We start from the raw sequence: 20,657 nt of genomic DNA, 5'->3' as shown, positions 1-20,657 counted from the left end.
TAGATTTGTTTATCCTGCAACTTGGGTTTCAGCTAACGGCGCTCGTGTGCCAGCAGGAAACTCTTAAATAGTTTTGTTAAAGCAAAATAGCTCTGAAGTGCACGAATATAACCTCGGCTGGTAATGGGGGCCTCTTTGAAAATGTTTAATTTCTTTGTACTCACTGGAACAGTCCATCCAGCATCCAGGACAGCGGCACTGTGCTTCACGCTAGTTCCGAAAATACACTTTCCTTCTGAAGGGGATTCAGAGGAGGGCAACCAGGATGATCAGGGGCCTGGAAACAAAGCTCTATGAGGAGAGACTGAAACAAATGGGCATGTTTAGCCTGGAGAAGAGAAGATTGAGGGGAGACATGAGAGCACTCTTCAAATACTTAAAAGGTTGTCACACAGAGGAGGGCCAGGATCTCTTCTCGATCCTCCCAGAGTTCAGGACACGGAATAACAGGCTCAAGTTAAAGGAAGCCAGATTTCGGCTGGACGTCAGAAAAAACTTCCTGACTGTTACGACAATAGAATCAGTTACCTAGGGAGGTTGTAGGCTCTCCCACCCTAGAGGCCTTCAAGAGGCAGCTGGACAACCATCTGTCAGGGATGCTTTAGGGTGGATTCCTGCCTTGAGCAGGGGGTTGGACTCGATGGCCTTGTAGGCCCCTTCCAACTCTGCTATTCTATGATTCTTCTGTGACATGGACTTTATTTGGGCTTTAGCAGGAAATGCAGATGGCAGGCTGCTGAGCATCTCCTGTAGTTTGACTGTTACTAAATCTATTTGTTACTTCGCTTCTGGGGCCAATACAGAGTACTGCCTAAAGCCTCTCCCAGTGATTGCCTCTCCCCATATGAGCCTCAGTGGCTTTAAGAAGCTTCAGCAAAAGCCTTAATCCATGTTCCCGCACCAAAGACTTGTGTGAAAGGACAAAGAACAGGGCCTTTTCTGTGATGGCCCCCAGCCCTGTCGAATGCCTTCTCAAGGGAAGCTAGCCTATTCCCAGCCTCAACAGAGTTTTTTTTTTTTTTTTTCCAAGGCTCTCAGATTTAACCCTCATCATAACAGTGGCCTTAGGGAGGTTTCGTTTGCATGAGTTTGTATTTATTTATATAAACTACATTGGTATACCAAGTTTGTTAGGCTATGAACTGGTTTTCTCAGGGGTGTGTCAAAGAAAATACTGCATAGGCATGTGTTAAATGAAATAAATTAGCCTACCACTCTTGCAAAAGGTTTGGTGACAGAAGCCATGCAGGCAAGCATCCTAGCCTGAGTCTAACATCTCTGCTGCCAAGCGGCTGATAATTCAAACCAGCTTGGTTCAACAAACACACATGACATCCAAGGGGAGGCTGCTGTTTTAAAGGTTTGTCAGGAAGTCTCCTTGCTTGAACTCCAATCCTCTGGAAAATGTGAGTCTCATATACATGCTAAGACTTTTATATATTTTTAAAATTAAGACTCCTTTTCATTTTGTTCCCTGTGATCCCTACCTACTGCAGTGAGTCTGGCTACTTAAGCTAGAAAGAGTTTTACCAAGTAGTTTGCTTGTTTTTTGGTTTAACCAACCCAAAGCATATTCTGTTTTCATAAAAGAAGAATTAAAAGGGCATGTAAAGCAGGACAGCAGAATTTCTCTTCAAAGGCTGTGCATGTCTATACCAGGAACAGCTGACGTGTAATAAGGTCAACAGAGTTGGGGCATACCAGCCCTTTCTCGGGTTTCTTCTGAACACAGCTGAGGGGCATTCGGGGGGAGGGCAACGTTCCCTCTCTGGAAAGCTGCTTGTACTCTCTCTCAGTTCTTGCAAGGGTACAGAGAAAGTATTATCAGTGAGGTCTTGTAAGCAACTAGAGGGAAAAATCTAATGTAAGCCACTCCGCTGAGTAATCTTTCTGATTGGGGAGGCAGGTGGTGGGTAAATTGGATGAGTACTCCTACAAAGAGTGTATGAGAGTAGAAAAACAATTTATTTATTAATTTATTACATTTTTATACCGCCCAATATCCGAAGCTCTCTGGGCGGTTCACAAAAATTAAAACCATAATAAAACAACCAACAGGTTAAAAGCACAAATACAAAGTACAGTATAAAAAGCACAACCAGGATAAAACCACGCAGCAAAAATTGATATAAGATTAAAATACAGAGTTAAAACAGTAAAATTTAAATTTAAGTTAAAATTAAGTGTTAAAATACGGAGAGAATAAAAACGTCTTCAGCTGGCGACGAAAGGAGTACAGTGTAGGCGCCAGGCGGACCTCTCTGGGGAGCTCATTCCACAACCGGGGTGCCACAGCGGAGAAAGCCCTCCTCCTAGTAGCCACCTGCCTCACTTCTTTTGGCAGGGGTTTACGGAGAAGGGCCCCTGTAGATGATCTTAAGGTCCGGGCAGGTACATATGGGAGGAGGCGGTCCTTCAATATTTACAATATTTACTCCATGTCCTTTCCCCCATCTTGCCTATGCCTTTCCCTATTCATTAATAGGTAGCCAGTAAACCTCATAGTAGACCATGAAAATTTAGGTCTCATGTTACCAACAGGTCAATTCTGCAACCTGTAGAAATTATGCATATTGGAGAGGGGGCGGGGGAGAAACATAATTTCATTTCCCCGGCCTTAATTCGGGTTTTGGAATAATGAGAAAGGTGAGGACATTGAAGCTCCTCCCAAGAACTGAAAATGGTATTCGGTGCCGCCACCTCCCTCCTTTGTATCTGAGGCTTTGTCCATATACTTTCAGCTCAGTCTTCATAACTGTAAGGGCCATGAACTTTTAAGCTGATGATCTCAGGCCGTTGATCTCTGGTTCTCTGCAAAAATCATTGCATACAGAAGCTATCATGTACAGGTAGTTCTCTCACAGGGGAGCCATAATCCCCCCCTCCCACGACACATCTTTCCCTTGTCCTAACCTCCATCTCTCATTTAGGGCCTCTACAACGTTGTGTGCACCCTTGAAATCCCATAGCCACCTCCATCCCACATCCTTCCTCCCACAGAAAAGACTCCTCCCACATGAACCTGCTGTCAGCTGGTTCCTTCAGAGATTCTCCTCCACTGCCCTTTGCCTTCTGAAGTCAAGCAGGTGGCTACCAGAGGGCTCTCTTTTTTTCCTGTGGCGGTGCCCAAATTATGGCCCCCAAAGGGAGAGAAACGTCTCAAGGTGCAAAGATTTTATTAGTGGAAAGATCGACACGTTACCAGCCTTTGCACCTCTGATGCCCAAGTTATGGACTTCTATCTCCAGAGATGTTGATTTTCCTGATGCCTGCTCTGTTACTATTTAGCTGCTAGCAGAACCAGTGCCAGCCTCTGGTGGGCTGCTGATGGGCCTTCCACTGGCACCCAGCCCTTCCTCCTCTCTTCCCTCGACCTGCCCTTTTTTCTTCCAGTCCTCTTTCTCGTCGCCCAGCCAACCTTGCAGGCAAAAGCAAGTGAAGCATCAGCTAAGCCAAAAAAAAACCCCTACAGGGCCTAGGTCCTTCACAGCTCTTTCACCCTGAGAGGCTATGTGTCCTCCACCCCTGGACAGTATCTGATTGGTTCAGATTGTTGCTACTCAAAATACAAGGTTTAAAAAATGTTTTATTTTGAGATGGAGTGGCGTGGGCCCTGCAGGCTTGTTCAGCTGGCTGCCAGCGTGCTTCCTTTCGCTGGTGAAGTCAGTTGAGCAAGGAGGAGGACTGGAAGAGGAAGAAGAGCCGCCACAGCTGGGTCAGGGCTGAGCTCTTTCGAGCCTCTGGGCCCTCAGCGGACACCCACCCATGCCGACCCTTAATCCCGGGCCTTGCTTCTAGGCAGCCTATTCTGACCTTTTTTCTAACCATACATGAGATTTTTTTAACAGCCTTTTCTCTCCTACGATTGGTCTGCTAGTTCTGCTGCTGTATCTTGTTGGCTAGAATTGTGCCTTGTTACTCTAATGGTGTCGGTGAGAGGCAGAATAGAAACTTTAAGTAAACAGAGACCATGTGCCACCGCCTGAGTGGCCTCCCAAGGTGGCTGCTGTCTTCTCGATGCCGCTCGAAGGCAGCTGCTCAGAGAATGGTTACTCTTGGTTGGTCTTCATTGGCTTCCAGTTCACTTCAGAAGCCAATATAAACTTCTCCTGTTGACCTACAAAGCTTTTCACTGTCTAGCTCCTTCCTATCTCTCCTCTCTCATCTCACACTATTGCCCCGCTCGTGCTCTTCGCTCCTCTGATGCCATGTTTCTCACCTGCCCAAGGGTCTCTCCTTCCCTTGCTCGGCTTCGTCCATTTTCTTCCGCTGCCCCTTACGCCTGGAACGCTCTTCCAGAACATTTGAGAACTACAAGTTCAATCGCAGCTTTTAAAGCTCAGCTAAAAACTTTTCTTTTTCCTAAAGCTTTTAAAACTTGATGTTGTTCTGACTTTTATACTGTTAGTTTTACTCTACCCTGTGCCTGTTTGGTGCATTCTCTTCCCCTTCTTATTGTTTTATTATGATTTTATTAGAATGTAAGCCTATGCGGCAGGGTTTTGCTGTTTTATTGTTTTACTCTGTACAGCACCATGTACATTGATGGCGCTATAAATAAATAAATAATAATAGGTTTCATTTGCAAGGTGACAACAGTGTTGTCATTATGGTTCCGCGATCTGTACGGATGGGTTTTTCCCAGTGCAAAGTGAAGAGATGTTATTTCAAGCCTGGGGGAGGGGAGGAGAGGCTGGGAAGATCACACTGGCAGCACTGCACATGAATTAACTGAAGTGTGCCTTGAAGTGGTTTGAATGTGTTGGTGCTGGGGGAGTTGCCCCAAGGCACACTAGTCCAACTCAGGATTCAAATTGGGGAATATTTATTATTTATTTATTTATTTATTGCACTTATATACCGCTCCCATAGCCAGGGCTTTCTGGGCGGTTTACAGAAATTCTAAAATTGAGATAAAAACAAGTATACAAAATTTAAAATTCTAAAACACAGAACATACACACACATAAAGCGTTAAAAACCGTTAAAAAGCTAAACATGTGGGTGATTAAGATGTGCCGCCATATGCCTGGGCAAAGAGGAAAGTCTTAACCTGGCACCGGAAAGATAGCAGCGTTGGTGCCAGGCGAGCATCGTCAGGGAGATCGTTCCATAGTCTGGGGTCCACCACCGAAAAGGCCCTGTCCCTCGTTGCCACACTCCAAGCCTTTTGGACAGTGGTCGGACCCCCAGCCAGCAAGGATGCCCCCCACTCCGAGAGGGATGCATGCCTTACTTTCCATAGGGAACCCCTGTCTGTGAATTCCCCATCCTGCATCTATCTGGATCTACTTTCTGTGTTGGACTGCAGCCAACACCAGTCAAGTGAAGTAACTCATTTCTAGTGAGTCCACAGGAGAAGTCCATAGTTATTATGGAGTGACAGAGAGACTTACAAATATATGTCTGGTAGGGCTGTGTGGTCTCCGGGGTGGTGTGAGCTATTTACTTGCCAGACCAAACGAATGATAATTCTACAAGGCTCTCAAAAGATTCAAGAGGGATTGTTCCCGAAATTTAGACGAAGGGTGGTTTTTGTTTTTTGTTTTTTGCACACTGCTTCAAAGTCTGTCCCATATATTAGAATTGTATGAAGGGCTGTTGTGGGGCCGTTCAGTACTCTTCCTCTCATCTCTACAGCTTTTAAATATGGACTTTTTCCCTTTATGGCTAGTCTGCCTCAGCCAAAAATGCCAAATAAAGCCTATAAGCATTTCTATTGATTTGGGAAGTCCTTGGTTTGTTGCCCTTTGTAGGTAAGTTGCCTTTTTAAATGCTAAGAGCTCGACCGAGAGGGCCTTGTTTCTTCAAAAAATAAAAATCTAAGCCTCCAGCTGCCGTTGTACCATCCTGAGGTCAAGGGCAGTGCTACAACTTTTGCTGTACAATGTCGTGTCGAAAGCCAAAGTGAATGATCTTGATGATTTTTGGCAGGGCCGGGGAAATACTTAAATTTTTGTTTTTCAGTAGAAAGGCGAGCGCTTAGAATTCTGGTCACAGCAGCTTCATATTACCCTCCGAGTCTGTTTGACTTCATACTTCTGAGTGTTAGAACTCAGGAAATAGAGTTGGCTGGGAAGAAAACAGAAGGATTTCATACAAGGCATGCATGGCATTTTTCTGTTTGTTTTATCTGTCTGGAAAGCCTGGGTGTTTTCAACCTTGTGGGTCTCTGTGCACTTTTGTGTGGTGTGTTAGTTTGTTTTGGCATTCCATTTTTCTGAAATAAGAACCAGAAAACCCTTGGAAGTTCTTTTTGCACAGCCAAATTCCAAATACCTGGCTTGCTGTCTAATTTGATGAAATGAAATATACAGTATGCACCAGCCTAATAACTTGGAAGATTGCTATTGGTGAGGTTGACTACTGCTTCTCTTCCTGTAAATCTTCCTGTAAAACAACACACCTCTTTAAACAAGTCTGTTGCAGAAGGAATGAATGCAGAGTTGCTCTTCGCTGTTTCGTGTGTATTTAGTGTGTATATTATCCTCCTTGGTCATATATTAACATGCCTCTGATTCTAGTGTTTCAAGCTACTTCCAGGAACTCAAGTTCAGGCAAATGTGAGTTCTTGCATTGGTCTAAACAAGAACAGATGGTATCGAACTCCATCTAGACCGAATAAAACTTACACAACACCAAGATACGGTAACATTGGTGTGAATCTGTTTTCACATTTACTGGTGATGTGCTGAAAGAGAATTGTATCGGAAATCAATTTTGTCCTGTGTCAAAGAAATGGCACGTTATGCATTTATATTAGATTTGTTGGTTCTGTTTTCTGGTTTCTAAAAAGGATCTTAAAATGTTAATAAATGTCTCAATACTTCCTATGACGGCAATAAGGCATAAATGTGGGCTGTTAAGGGTTTGGGATCTGGTGTATATAGTCAAATTGACTAACATTGTGTGTGAGAGAAGGAGGACGAGTAGATTAAGTTTGTTGAAATATGCAATATGTTATATTTTAGAAGACGGGAGTACAAGATAATGGTCCACCATTCATGCTGTTGAGAAGGGATATAAACGTGCTTTCAGATGTAACAACGTTTCATGAACTGAAGTGTGAAAAATGTAATCTCAGGGTGTTTTTTTAAAAAAAATAATACATAAGAAGAATGCTATCCTTAAATTGCCTTTAGTTTTTCCTGTTATATTTCAATTTTCGTCTGAAGTCTGAGGATCAGGCTTTCAGAGGCTGTTCTGAGTCACTGACTGTGTGGTGACTTCATGTTTAAAACAAGGAAAGGCTAGTCAACTTTCACATTAGCCCCAAATTGAGGATAGCTGCTATTCTGGAAATGCAGCAGTTGTTGAGAGTAAAGATGACACAGCGCTGTGTGAAGCTCTCCTGTTTGCGCCCAAAGCCAACGGAGAAGCCACTGCCTAGTGGCACGGTCGTACAGCTGTGGCTGTGGATTGCTTCCAAAGATTGGCAGGTGGGCAGCAGTGCGGAGCATGCTTTGGCAATGCAGCATCAGTAGCTGGGGCAGCACACTGTACCACAAGTGCTGGCAGCCAATTTGGATGGCTTTAAGAGAGGATGAGACAAATTCCTGGAGGAGAAGGCTATCAATGGCTACTAGACATGATAGCTATGTGCTTCCTCCATTATCATAGAATCATAGAATAGTAGAGTTGGAAGGGGCCTATAAGGCCATCAAGTCCAGGAATCCACCCTAAAGTATCCCTGACAGAGGGCTGTCCAGCTGCCTCTTGAAGGCCTCTAGGGTGGGAGAGCCCACAACCTCCCTAGGTAACTGATTCCATTGTCGTACTGCTCTAACAGTCAAAAAGCTTTTCCTGATGTCCAGCCGGAATCTGGCTTCCTGTAACTAGAGCCCGTTATTCCGTGTCCTGCACTCTGGGAGGATCGAGAAGAGATCCTGGCCCTCCTCTGTGTCACAACCTTTGAAGTATTTGAAGAGTGCTCTCATGTCTCCCCTCCATCTTCTCTTCTCCAGGCTAAACATGCCCAGTTCTTTCAGTCTCTCTTCATTTGTTTCTTGCCCTCCTCTGAGCACGCTCCAGCTTTTCTGTGTCCTTCTTGTATTGTGGCGCCCAGAACTGGACGCAATACTCTAGATGAGGCCTAACCAGAGCCGAGTAGAGAGGAACCAGGACCTCACGCGATTTGGAAGCTATAAGCAGGCCGCAGGATCTAGACTCAAGCATTATGCCTCTCAATAGCTGCTAGAGACAGCCAGTGGGAAAGTGTATTGTGCTCATATCCTGCTCGTGGGCTTCCCATAACCATCCAGTTGGCCACTGTAGGAAATAGGATACTGGGGTGGGGAAACCTGTTGGCCCTCCCATTGTTGGCCTACAGGTCCCATCAGCCATGACCATGGACCATGAAGGCTGGGCTGATGAGAGCCGAAATCCAAGTCTGGAAGGACACCGGTTCCCCACCCTGAGATAAGCCTTTAGTCTCATCCAGTGTCCTTACTGTGGGTGCTGGAAGCAAGGCAAAGGCTACCTGACAGGGCCTAGGCCACAAGGCAGGTGTCAAAACCTGACTTCCCAATACAGAGGCACAAGTCCCAGTAGAGCATTTATTGCAGTAATTCCAGGATTTAGGTATAAGCCTTTGCAGCCCCAATAAAGATCTGCGGGTAACAGATTGCAGCATTCTTCTTTGATCAGGATCAGTTTATGAGCATCTCAACAAAAGACCCAAATCAGCCTTATGTTCAGCACACAGAGTAAATCCAAGTGAATTTATAGCTCCAGCCAAACCGGAAAGCTTTCTGGGTTGCAACGACGTTGCTTACATCAAGTTCTACTACCTGTTGCTGTAGTGGCCGCTTAAGATCACTATCGGACATTCGATCCTGACAGGGAAACCTCGCTCATGGATGCTAGCTGTGCCTAGCTGGATGCCTCTGTTCTGTCCTCTTTGATTGACGATGCCTCTTAGGAGATTCCCCAGAAGCCCCCTCTCCTGAGGCATCCGCCCCTCCGGTCCCATTCCCATGGAAGAAGTCCTTGGCCGAGAAGCAGCCCGCCCCCCATCAAGGTCAGGTCTCCCAGCTGTGGGAGCATCCTGATATGTAAACCTCTGTTTCGCAAGCTGGTCGGAGGCCTGGTAGAACTGAGACCTCCGCTATCTGGCTTCCGTGGCTCTACAGCTTCCCTCTCTGACTCAGAATGGGTGTCACAGGCTACAACTCCCCCAGGACTGGAGCAAGGTCTCACAGCAGGTGTCTTGGAGTACTGGCCTGAAGCCTTTTAAAATTATCATCATCATCATCATCATCATCATCTATACTGCTGAAAAGAATATTAATCCCTGTCTGCCTGTGGGGACTCAGTTCTCCATTAAAAGTGTCATGCTCTGTTTCTGTGGTGTGTGCTCTGGCGAGGCTGGTAGGTCTCCTGCCACATCTGGGGTTGGCATGGTGGCAATGGTAGGATGCCTGGAGCAGCGGAAGTTTCCCGGGAGGATGTTGGTAAGGAAACCTGTTCGGAAGCAGGATGTCGAGGTAGTTCAATCCCTCCAGGTGGGACTCGCTCTTCATCCAGGAAGGTTCTTCAAGAAAGGCTGCCTCTGGCTGCTGCTCGCCAGGTAATCCCAGGGTCTTTGTTGCAGGTCTCCTCTTCTGATGCAAAAATGCTTGCGTCTAGATCCTGCGGCCTGCTTATTAAACTTGGCCGGCTTTCCAGCCACCCTGCAATCTCAGCCTTCTTGTGTGCTATTATTGAAAGTAAAGTATTTCTAAGTCTCATTACCTACATTATATGCTTTTAGACGCCAGGTGAAGACCTTTTTATTCTCCCAGCATTTTAACAGTCTATAACCTTTTTTGACTTGGTGTTTTAAATTTGTAATTTTGCATTGCTGCTGTTTTTATCTGGTTGAGCTTTGATATTGTATTTTATATTGTGGTTTTGTACTGTTGTTTTATACTTTGAATGTTTTTGATTTTTGTGAACCGCCCAGAGAGCTCCGGCTATTGGGCGGTATAGAAATGTAATAAATAAATAAATAAATAAATAAATATCAGGTTTAGAGCCTTGCCAAATAATTAGTGCTCAGATTTGGAGTGTGTGTGTGTGTGTGTGTGTGTGTGTGTGTGTGTGTGTGTGTGACAGAGAGAGAGAAGTAGTGGTCTGTTGATTGTGATCCTATAGTACATTTACTCTGCTGTAAATGTATTATATTTACACTGTACATTTACTATGCTGCTGTTCTGCTGATGGTTTTAATATTATGTGACATTTTATTGTTTTGTACGTTGTAAGCCTCTTTGGGTCTGTGGTACAAATGCAGTTTATTAAATCTGTAAATAGAATGCCACTTTTCAAGGATGGGTCCTATGCTAACATTATCTGATGAAGCAGGAATTGTGACGATAGCCCTGGCAATAGCACAGCTAATTTGCGGCTGGTGTTTCTGAATGGCAACAGTAAAGAATTTTGTCTGTGTTTTTCTCTTTGCAGATCGCATTTTCGCAGCACAGTAACTTTATGGACCTGGTACAGTTCTTTGTCACTTTTTTCAGGTACTTTTTCACTCTAAGCTAAAATATTCAAATCCCTTTATAAATAATAATATGTTTAACTTGTGAACCCACCTTGTGTTTGAGAGTTGCAAATGTGTTAACTGTTGTTTTGAAAAAAAGCGTTAATATTGATTGGTGCATGCCTTTAAATGAAAGTGCGTGCTCTGAACATGCCCAGAAAACTCTCGGGGAGAAATATCTGCACAGCTTGAAATCTCCAGACCTCACGCCCCATCCTCTTGGAGGACAATAGCTGATGGAGTGTTGTGTCTGGGGTGATAGCTCAGGTAGCAGCATGGGCTAGCCTTGAAGGTATCTGAGGACTGTTTGCACCCTTTTGGCTTTCCATGTGTGATCTAAATGGTGTGTCCGCACACACACACACACTATAGCTCGTATTCAACCCCTGGGTCATCCTGGAACTCCTTCAGTTTTGCTTCAGTTGGATATATTTCAGGGTGACCCATGGGTTAGGGTTGGAAACAAAGCCCTATGAAGAGAGACTGAAAGAACTGGGCATGTTTAGCCTGGAGAAGAGAAGATTGAGGGGAGACATGATAGCACTCTTCAAATACTTAAAAGGTTGTCACACAGAGGAGGGCCAGGATCTCTTCTCGATCCTCCCAGAGTGCAGGACACGGAATAACGGGCTCAAGTTACAGGAAGCCAGATTCCAGCTGGACATCAGGAGAATCTTCCTGACTGTTAGAGCAGTATGACAATGGAATCAGTTACCTAGGAAGGTTGTGGGCTCTCCCACACTAGAGGCCTTCAAGAGGCAGCTGGACAACCATCTGTCAGGGATGCTTTAGGGTGGATTCCTGCATTGAGCAGGGGGTTGGACTCGATGGCCTTGTAGGCCCCTTCCAACTCTGCTATTCTTTGATTCTATGATTCTATGAATAGGAGCTACAGCACTGCAACAGAGTATTGCTTGACTCTCAGCCAGGTTCTCATGTCAAGATGAGCTTGTGCCTGAGCAAAACCTGGGATAGGATCAGAAAGGAGAATAGGGTCTCAAAGCTGCTGCTGTACGGTGGATCGGTAACGTGTGTACTTAACCCCATAGGAAGAAGCAGAAGGCCATGGGGAAGGTAGTCTGGTCCCAGCCCCTTAAAAATCAGAACTTGCCAGCCATTTAAACTACATGGAGTTTTCCTAAGAGGGGAGCTACTCCCAAGCAGCTTTATAGATCCCTCTAGAAACTCAATTTCTCTTCCTCCCCTGTCTGTCACAAACGGTTGCGCAGTCTCGCCATTTCAAAGGGAGGCTGAAAGTTCCTGATGCGCCACTCCTTTGTCCAAACACTCTCCATACCTTTTCATGTGTGTGTATACATAAATATTTGAGCATGAAAGGTGCTCTTCCCTGTGCACGCTGCTTCTTACAGCAATATTGTGTATTACAAGCAAATGCCAAATAAAATCCACAACCAAAGAAGTTGCAGGTTTTCTTGTACTGATAGTGAAGAAAACATAATTGGGTTCCTCATCTTCTAGAGAACCCAAATGAAGCTTTGCTGTACACACGCTGCACCAATATTGACATTGGATTCCCAATATTTAAAGAGGCACAGCCGTGCCTCTTCAGTTAAGGCCCGATTGGGGGGGAAAAAAGGGTTCTAGCATGATAAAGGGGTAATCGAAAGCGAGGGGGGTCATTCTAAGATTCATAAAATCAAAAATGTTTCACCAATCTTCCTGAAATTTACATGTGCGAGAGAGGCATCTTGGTTTTACATAACCTGAAAGTTTCAAGAAGTTTGGTGAAAGATTGAGGGAAGGAAGGCACTTTAAATTAGAAAAGAAAAGAAAAATTCTCTGAATCAGAATGGATATGATGATTTGGGCTGGCGATTATTTTTCTCCACGTTTTCTGATGAAATTAGCACTTACCTGAATTACAATATTGATGATTTCTATTTCCTTTGACCTTCTACTTGATGGAATAACTTTTATTTTTTAGAAAAATTCCAACTCTGATATTCTATGATCTATGGTTATAGGACTTATTTCTGTCTACATGTACCTAGGATTGCATCCTATGCCACAACACAAAAGGAAAAACATTTACCACTGGGGCCACTCAGAGGGCTCTACACGAAGCCAATTATTGCACTATGAAAGCGGTATATAAAAAGCAGGAGCCGCACCAAGCAGGCTATAGCAATATGAAAGCGGTATATATGTGTCAATGGGCCCCAACAGTTGTCAGTGCACTTCAATACTGCTACAAAGCAGTAGCGTGGCTCCTGCCTTTTATATACCGCTTTCATAGAATCATAGAATAGCAGAGTTGGAAGGGGCCTACAAGGCCATTGAGTCCAACCCCCTGCTCAATGCAGGAATCCACCCTAAAGCATCCCTGACAGATGGTTGTCCAGCTGCCTCTTGAATGCCTCTAGTGTGGGAGAGCCCACAACCTCCCTAGGTAACTGGTTCCATTGTCGTACTGCTCTAACAGTCAGGAAGTTTTTCCTGATGTCCAGCTGAAATCTGACTTCCTGTAACTTGAGCCCGTTATTCCATGTCCTGCACTCTGGGAGGATGGAGAAGAGATCCTGGCCCTCCTCTGTGTGACAACCTTTCAAGGATTTGAAGAGTGCTCTCATGTCTCCCCTCAATCTTCTCTTCTCCAGGCTAAACAGGCCCAGTTCTTTCAGTCTCTCTTCATAGTGGAATATCCTGCTTGGCGTAGATGAGCCCAGACTCTCACCCTATCCTACCTCACAGGGTTGTTCGGACAAAGGATGCACATGGGCTTCTTTTCCTCCTGTGTGTGTGTGTGTTTGTGTACACGGACAAGCAATCCCCTCAGCATGACCAGACCCTACAACAAGGAAGCTATGGAACTGAATGGGAGTGAAACTTCAGTTCATAAGCAGGCCTGTCCTTCCTTGAGGGCAGAGAGTTTTGCTGCCTGAAGTCTGAGAAGCAGACTCAGCCTGGTTCTTGCCTCCTTTTTGAGATAAGAAGAGTCCTAGAGTGACCAAATACAGAAGAGGGCAGGGCTCCTGCAGCTTTAACTGTTGTGATGAAGAGAGGATTTCACCAGGTGATGCATGCATGAAAACGACACCTGCTGAAATTCCCTTTTCTATACAACTGTTAAAGAAACAGAAGCCCTTTCCATGTGGTCACCATAGTTGCTACAGCGTACATTGGTCAGATTTGTTAAGGGGATTGTGACATTGCAATTTGATATTTCACACAAAACAGTATATTGCACTGGGTGCAAGCTGGTGCAGTTAATTCTGTCTAAGCCAATAGACTTCAATGTTTCACCAGGTCCTCATATCTTATTGCAACTGTTCTTTTAGCTGCCTTAAATTGTTTTAAAATTCTCTACGTCAAAGATGTTACATTATGGTTTTATTATGTTGTACTTTTGAGTTGTAATTTTTGTGAACCTCCCAGAGAGCTTTGGTTATTGACCAATATAGAAATGAACTAAATGACTTTGAAAATCACCTTGCCCAATAAATCACATTCATTAAAGTTTAGCGTAATTTTTTAAAAAAGTTTATGGATTTTGTAAGCTGGGTGAGGCAATTATGACATTAGCTGATTGGCTCCCAATTTGCCGTAAAATATATGAATTTGTAGTCCCTTTTCCTCCATCTTGTTTAACATGAAAGAACATGTTTTTAAAATATTGGTGAGATGGTATTGCCATCCCTTCTCGCATACATCATCATCATCATGTCATCGGTACATCTAGGGGTGAGCATATTACCCCAACATTAAAATCACTCTACTGGCTGCCAATTAGTTTCCAGGCAAAGTACAAAGTGTTGGTTAGTACCTTTAAAGCCCTACATGGTTTGGGTCCAGGTTACCTGCGGGATCGCCTTCTCCCATACAATCCACCCCGCACACTCATGTCCTCTGGGGTGAACTTACTTCAGTCAGCTAAAACTAGGCTGACATCAGTTTCCCAGAGGACCTTTTCTTCTGTCGCCCCCAGGTTGTGGAACGGCCTTTCCGGAGGAGATTTGTAAAATTAACTCTCTGGGTGATTTTAAGGCAGCTTTAAAGACTAGCCTTTTCCGGCAGGCCTATCCAGATCAATGTTAAATCATGAATTTTTAAGATGTATTGATTCCTGTTCTAATGTTGTTCCCCGCCTTGATCCAAAGGGAGATTCTTACCTGCCTCTCCCTTTGGATCGAGGCGGGGAATAACATTAGAACATCTTGTTACTAGTGCTGGTTTTCAGCCTCAAAATTTGCCTTTTTTTGGGTTTAGGTCCTCCAGTTTGTCAAGCCAATAAAAGGATAAACTGTTTCTCTAGACCCGCATCAAGGTATTATTGGACAGCATGAATAAAACATATCTCTTACATTAGGATGGAATTAATCTCCCATCTGTTAACTGCTGCTAAATTCATAATTGCAGTGCTAGAATTGGGTCAGGCACTCGCCCCCTCCCCACGCACAATTTTTTTTGCCAGGTTTGACGAGATCTGGGAGGTCTTCGTTTCTGATAAAATCTCTTTGAAAATCAAAGCAAGCATGAAGATAGCTTATAGATGCTTAACTATATAGATTCCAAAAAGGAATTTTACTCAATAGGAGACATTCTAAAATTTATCTTTATTTCGTAATTATGTTAGTAGTCTAGTAAGCATGCTCGTATTGTAAGAACAGGGTACTGACCAGGTTTTATACCTGCAACTACATATAATCTATTTCCAAGTTCTCTCATTCATTTGAATCAGTGAAAATTGAGTATAATGTTTATTTCCAAAAATGTAAAAAATTCAAAAAAATTAGATTTTAAAAACTGTTGTTAGTTGCTTTGTTTCTTATATTGAAAAGCAGGGTACAAATGGGAAATTAATCTGGCCACACAATTGTGGCATTCCTGCACACAGTTTTGATTCTTTCCTGCTCTTTAATGCATAGTAAATACAGCCAACAAGCTGTCTTGCCATGCTTATACTGAATTAGTCCCAGATATGCTCAGAGTTGTTCCTTTTTATATTAGCTAGCCAGAACAAGACAGAGGGTGGTGCTAGTCATAGAATCATAGAGTTGGAAGGGTCCTATAAGGCCATTGAGTCCAACCCCCTGTTCAATGCAGGAATCCACCCTAAAGCATCCCTGACAGATGGTTGTCCAGCTGCCTCTTGAATGCATCTAGTGTGGGAAAGCCCACAACCTCCCTAGGGCATTGGTTCCACTGTCGTACTGCTCTAATAGTCAGGAAGTTTTTCCTGATGTCCAGCCGGAATCTGGCTTCCTATAACCCGAGTCCATTATTCCGTGTCCTGCTTTCTGAGATTTTTTTCCTTTCCTTTTTTCTTTTTTGTTGTTATAATGTCCAAATGTTCTGTGTCCTACACTCCATTATTCCATGTCCTGCACTCTGGGAGGATCGAGAAGAGATCCTGGCCTTCCTCTGTGTGACAACCTTTCAAATACTTGAAGAGTGCTATCAGGTCTCCCCTCGGCCTTCTCTTCTCCAGGTTAAACATGCCCAGTTCTTTAAGTCTCTCCTCATAGGGCTTTGTTTCCAGACTCAGTGAACCCCTATAACATACCGGCACTCATTTGTGGTGAGGTCTCTGCAGTCATTTTTGGAAGGACCCACAACTCAGGAGGTCCCAGGGTCAGTTCCCATCATCTTCCCTGAAAACGTATCTCAGGTAGCAGTACTTGGAAAGATTTTACTCTCTGTCCCTGTGTAAGATCCTAGCGAGCTGCTGCCAGCCAAAGCAGGCAGCATCAGACTCCATGGACCAGGCGACTCAGGACAAATCACCTTCCGATGTTGGTATGCACAGTATTTCCTATAATGCAAGGAGTGTTAAAGTTGATTCTCAAGGTTCTTGGCTGCTAGTTCCGTTCTTTTTATAGCTTTGCTTCTGCAGCAGATGGCAAACCAAAGGGGTATTTACTGGAAGCCTTTAACACCTGTCCTGGATTTGCGTTGCCTTGTAAATAGATTCAGGGGATGGTTGGCCAACACCTGTTCTGCTCATCCCTGCTAATACTGCCAACAGCTGCTCTTCCTTGGTCTCTGCGGAGGTGTGCCATGTGCCTGTTGGTACATTATGCACATCTGATGGGGTCTGCTGTTGTGGAGGCCATACCGCCCAGCACTTAGAGGTGGGCAGACCTCAACCTGACCACAATGTTGTTTCCAAGGCCAGTTTTTTACTTTTCCATGTGGCAATGAATGGCCACCATTCATTTGTCAGGGAGGGCCATAGCTGCATGGTAGAGAACTTGTTTAGCACGCAAAATGCCCTAGACTCCGTCCCTGGCATCTCTAGGTAAAGCTGGCAAGACTCCTTCCTGAAACCTTGAAGAGCTGCTGCCAGACAGTGCTGAGCTAATGGTATAAGGCAGTTTCCTATATATGTAGCATTTGGGCGGAGACTAAACCTGGCCTTGGTGGCAGTGTTCAAGGTGCGGGGCAGGTTTTGCTACCTCTAAGTTCTATTGAAAAGCAGGGTACAAGTGGGAAATTAATCTGGCCACACAATTGTGGCATTCCTGCACACAGTTTTGATTTCTTCCTGCTCTTTAATGCATAGTAGATACAGCCAACAAGCTGTCTCGCCATGCTTATGCTGAATTAGTCCCAGATATGCTCAGAGTTGTTCCTTTTTATATTGGCTAGCCAGAACAAGACAGAGGGTGGTGCTAGTCATAGAATCATAGAGTTGGAAGGGGCCTATAAGGCCATTGAGTCCAACCCCCTGCTCAATGCAGGAATCCACCTTAAAGCATCCTTGACAGATGGCTGTCCAGCTGCCTCTTGAATGCATCTAGTGTGGGAAAGCCCACAACCTCCCTAGGTCATTGGTTCCACTGTCGTACTGCTGTAATAGAGCTGCTGAGCTAATAGTATAAGGCAGTTTCCTATATATGCAGCATTTGGGCGGAGACTAAACCTGGCCTTGGTGGCAGTGTTCAAGGTGTGGGGCAGGTTTTGCTACCTCTAAGTTGCCCTGGATTGCAGCCCCGTAAAACTGGGTAACATTGAAAACTGAGGTGGTTCTTATCCACTTCTCCATCGGCATAGCCACGCATTTGGTTCTGGTTGTTGGTTACACTGAAGTGTGACGGAACCTGTGAACTGGCGTTGATGATTTCAGAATATTTCACCTTAAATGAAGATTGATCAGAGTTCTGACACTTTGACATCCGTAACTGTAACAAGCAGACTTTGCTGCTTTGGGATGTGCTGATGACAGGCTTCCTGCAATAAAAAAGAACTCCACCGTACGAGCCTTTCTGCCCTTAAAGGGATCTGCTGCTTCCTTGTGACAGTTCACAAAAATATCTGCAGTCTGTTGCAGAAGCGTAACATGTTCTTGAGGGTGCTGGAGAGAGGAATTAGCTGCAGGATATGCCACAAAATCTCCCTGAGTCAAAAAAAAATTAAGGCATAGCAGATATTTATGGCAAATGAGGTAGAGGAGGGTAGCTATTCAGAGAATGGTTGTGAGAGGCTCCATCATAATCAACAAGACTTGGCTGAGGCATCAGGCTGGGTGGTTGAGTTTCTCCCCCAAACCGTTCCGAGGTGTAAACAGAACTCAAGACTGCCACAGCCGTCGGGCAAATATGTTGCGGGATCCTGTCTGGCATGTGGGCTCCAGGCGCTCCAGCTTGCCTCTCAAGAGCTGCTATTGCCTATGTACATGTCATAGAATCATAGAATAGTCGAGTTGGAAGGGGCTCATAAGGCCATGGAGTCCAACCCCCTGCTCAAGGCAGGAATCCACCTTAAAGCATCCCTGACAGATGGCTGTCCAGCTGCCTCTCGAAGGCCTCTAGCCATTCCTTACTTCTGCCATTGGATGTAGCAACGATGACTGACCAAGAAAGAGATCTTGGGGTTGTGGTGGACAGCTCAATGAAAGTGTCAAGCCAGTGTGTGGCCACTGTAAAAACAGGCAAGTTCCACGATAGGCGTAGTTACAAAAGGAATTGAGAATAAAACTGCCAGTATCAGGCTGCCTTTATACAAATCTGTGGTACGACTACACTTGGAATATTGTGTACAGTTCTGGTCACCACACCTAAAAAAAGATATGATAGAGCCAGAAAAAGTGCAGAAAAGGGCAACTGAAATAATTAAGGGGGAAGGTTACATCAACTGGGATTGTTGGAAAAAATAGGGTTAGGGGAGGTATGATAGAGGTGTACAAAATTATGTGGATAGGGAGACATTTTTCTCCCTATCTCATGCTAAAACTTGGGGCATCCCATGAAGCAGATTGGTGGGAGATTCAGGACACATAAAAGGAAGGACTTCTTCACACAGCACATAACTAAACTGTGGAATTCCCTACTGCAAGATGTAGTGATGGCCACTAATTTGGATGGCTTTAAATGGGGTTGGATAAATTCCTGCAGGAGAAGGCTATCCATGGCTGCTAGCCCTGATGGTTGTGTGCTACCTCCAGTATTTGAGGCAGTAAGCCTGTGTGCACCAGTTGCTGGGGAACATGGGCGGGAGGGTGCTGTTGCACCATGTCCTGCTTGTTCATCCCTGGCCAATGGCTAGTTGGCCACTGTGTGAACAGAATACTGGACTGGATGGACCCCTGGTCTGATCCAGCATCAGGGCTCTTCTGATGTTCTAACGGTGGAAAGAGGTTGTGATGGAAAGCAGCTCCTACAGGGCCTTGTAGTGGGAAAGCGAAGCTGGTTCCTTGTTCAAGAGGCTTCGCTAAGACTGGCTGTGGCTTAGAAGTATTCCTTCTCTTTATTTTGGTCTATATTTCACAGTTCATCCTCCCCACCCCACCCACCACCTCATTTGGACAAGAATTTGCCCTGCCTGAAACAACCTGCTTTGGACAAGTAGCCCACCCAAAGCATGGGAACATAAGAACCCTTCTGGATCAGCCCAAAGCCTTCTCTAGTTCAGCATTCAGTTCCCACGGTGCCGACCAGATTCTAGTGGAAGTCCACAAGCAGGATATGAAGGCAGCTGTTGTTCCCCTGCAGCTGGTATCGGAAAGCATACTACCTCCGATACTTGGTATAATATATAGCCATCATAAGTAGTAACCATTTATAGTGAACCGCCCAGAGAGCTTGTGAACCTCCCAGAGAGCTCTGGCTATTGGTTGGTATAGAAATGTAATAAATAAATAAATTAGTCCTATCTTCCATTAATTTGTGGAGAGGTCAGTGGGGAAAGCAACTTCAATAAGAGAGAGAGAGAGAGAGAGAGAGAGAGAGAGAGAGAGAGAGAGAGAGAGAGAGAGAGGCAGGCTTTCAAGGATGCTTTATTAATGGGCTTTGCACTTGCTTCAGTGAAAATAGAATAATATTTGGGCAAGCAATTTTCTGCCCTTTTTGTCCAGGTTGTGAAATGGAACAAGTAGTAGTCACCTATCTAGTTGGAGGATGTGTGTGTGTGGGGGTACTGCTTTGAAGGTTATTGAGATAATGAGACAATGTGTTTGCAGTGGGCTGGCAAACCTCACCATTAATCGGATCAACAATAATTGCAGAGAGATCTTGGATAAAAGTATTGACACGTGAAGGCTATAGGAGCACCTCTGCCTTCCTTTCACAGATGTAGAAACATAATGGCATGCTCTTGCGAAATGAATGTGAAATGAGAGACCCGGATTGGCCTCCTGGGTAAACTATTAGATCTGGCTGGAGTTCAAATCCCAGCTCACCCCATGGGGTCATGAGTTGGCTTTCGGCATGACATTCTCCCTGCCTCGCATTCCTATCTGAGAAATGGGATAACCGTGACCTCCCTCCTCTGTGTGTGTGTGTGTGTGTGTGTGTGTGTGTGTTTGTTTTATGAGGATTAATGATAACATTTGGCTAGAATCTACTCTGTGCCTTGGGGATAGAGGGGGCCTATAAATCTCAGTGAGTGAATAAATCAGAATGGGCAGGGTTCATTTTCTAGTTCAGTTGGTTTCATAAATAAGACGTTACCTGGGATTAAAAAGGAAACAGAACAAACATGCGTTATTTAAAATCCCTTTTGCATATTTTCACACATTGCCGTGCCGTTCCCCTAGCTGGGTCACGCTGAGATCTGCATTAGCAGGGCCTTCTGTCACCACTGTCGAGTGATAACTTGATTGAATTATGTTGACATTCTCAAGTGTGAAGGCAGGTGATGTGGCCTCTTTCTGGCTTTGCCATTCACCCTTCAC

The 20,657-nt window shown here is 44.7% G+C and overlaps 1 protein-coding gene across 1 annotated transcript in view; it reads left to right on the top strand.

The window, feature by feature from the left end:
- ATRN (attractin) overlaps window positions 1-20,657 on the top strand; it is a 214,451-nt gene that overhangs the window by 131,081 nt on the left and 62,713 nt on the right. The window contains exon 26 of the mRNA XM_063136067.1: window positions 10,444-10,505. Coding sequence (XP_062992137.1) covers window positions 10,444-10,505 — 62 coding nt within the window. The remainder of the gene's footprint in view (window positions 1-10,443; window positions 10,506-20,657) is intronic.

Source organism: Elgaria multicarinata, chromosome 10, assembly GCF_023053635.1.
Source record: "Elgaria multicarinata webbii isolate HBS135686 ecotype San Diego chromosome 10, rElgMul1.1.pri, whole genome shotgun sequence".
Lineage (NCBI taxonomy): Eukaryota > Metazoa > Chordata > Lepidosauria > Squamata > Anguidae > Elgaria > Elgaria multicarinata.
Note: the sequence above shows the minus strand (reverse complement) of the source record. Positions and strands in the feature narration are given on the sequence as shown.